Raw genomic sequence first — 1,120 nt, 5'->3', positions numbered from 1 at the left:
CAGCCTGCTTCACTACGATGCGAATTTTGTCTACGCGACTTTGGCAACATTGGAGCTCTCGCATGCCATAAAAAGTTCCAACATCCACCTGGAACTCCAATTCCGCCAACAACAATACAAGTAACGTTTCCACGAAATAAGAAACGCCAGCGAGATACGTCGCCAACACCGGAGCGTGAGAACAGAGAAAAAGTCCAATGCGGAGTCTGCCAGAAGTTCTACGCCCACCTAGACTCCCTCGTAATACACTGCAGAAAATTCCATTATAGACAGGGAATGTCAACAAATCAAATTCCACCCCAACGCAAGATACAAGACAACAAAAACAAGAGACCTTCCGGCATTAGTCTGCCCCTCATGCGGTCGTCAGTGTATATGAGTAAGTCAGGCCTAACTCTACACCTAGTGTCACGACACGGATATCAACCCACTCACGCACACCAGTCAACGCGACGAATGCGAAGAAATAGCTCTGCACCTCTTGTGTTGCCCCGCTCTTCATCCACTGCGAGTTCAATTTGCGATAATTGATGATGTACCCCTGATGAAACTATGTTTCTCTAAGCGGGTGGCAAAATTCTTTATTGCGGTGGAGTGGAACTACGCTATGCCACAGACTTCACAACCAAGGGAAACCCTACGCAGCCTACCTCCCCCTCTGTAAGGCCTCCCCGCCTCTCTAAAATCAGCGACGAGCACGAATACGGAAACCTTGATGGAAGAGTAAGCTCAAGGTGTCTGTCACTGACCAAAACAAACAACAAAATAAATAGGAATTCATTGAGGAGAATCTATTACAAAAATAACAAAAAATAATAACAAAAGGAGACTGGAGGACGGGTTCTGGGTAAGAAAAGGTGAGAGTAGAGAGATCTGGTGGAGTTCACTCGATCAGATTTCTCGTAGACTGGTTCTCTCGTATGAGAACGGGCTACAACAAAAATCATATTACAAGAGCTTGAGGATCCTATAAAATGAAGGGATCTTCCTCTTCAGAGCCACTCGTAAGTTGGTAATTTGATCCTCTACGGAGTCAGACTGATAGCCGTACAATTTCAGTAATATCCATAAAGACACGAAGAACAACAAAAAAAACGTGGTGGTGTGGTATGGGGTCCTT

At 45.4% G+C, this 1,120-nt stretch overlaps 1 protein-coding gene across 1 annotated transcript; it reads left to right on the top strand.

The window, feature by feature from the left end:
* TM35_000062740 (uncharacterized protein) lies at positions 1-531 on the top strand (the record flags this gene model as incomplete). The annotated part of the gene is made up of 1 exon (XM_029023311.1): positions 1-531. A coding segment is annotated over one exon (531 nt), but the record flags the coding sequence as incomplete, so codon positions are not given.
* Positions 532-1,120: the final 589 nt, after the last annotated feature.

The sequence above is a fragment of the Trypanosoma theileri genome (assembly GCF_002087225.1).
Source record: "Trypanosoma theileri isolate Edinburgh chromosome Unknown TM35_Tth_6_V1, whole genome shotgun sequence".
NCBI classification, from domain to species: domain Eukaryota; phylum Euglenozoa; class Kinetoplastea; order Trypanosomatida; family Trypanosomatidae; genus Trypanosoma; species Trypanosoma theileri.
Note: the sequence above shows the minus strand (reverse complement) of the source record. Positions and strands in the feature narration are given on the sequence as shown.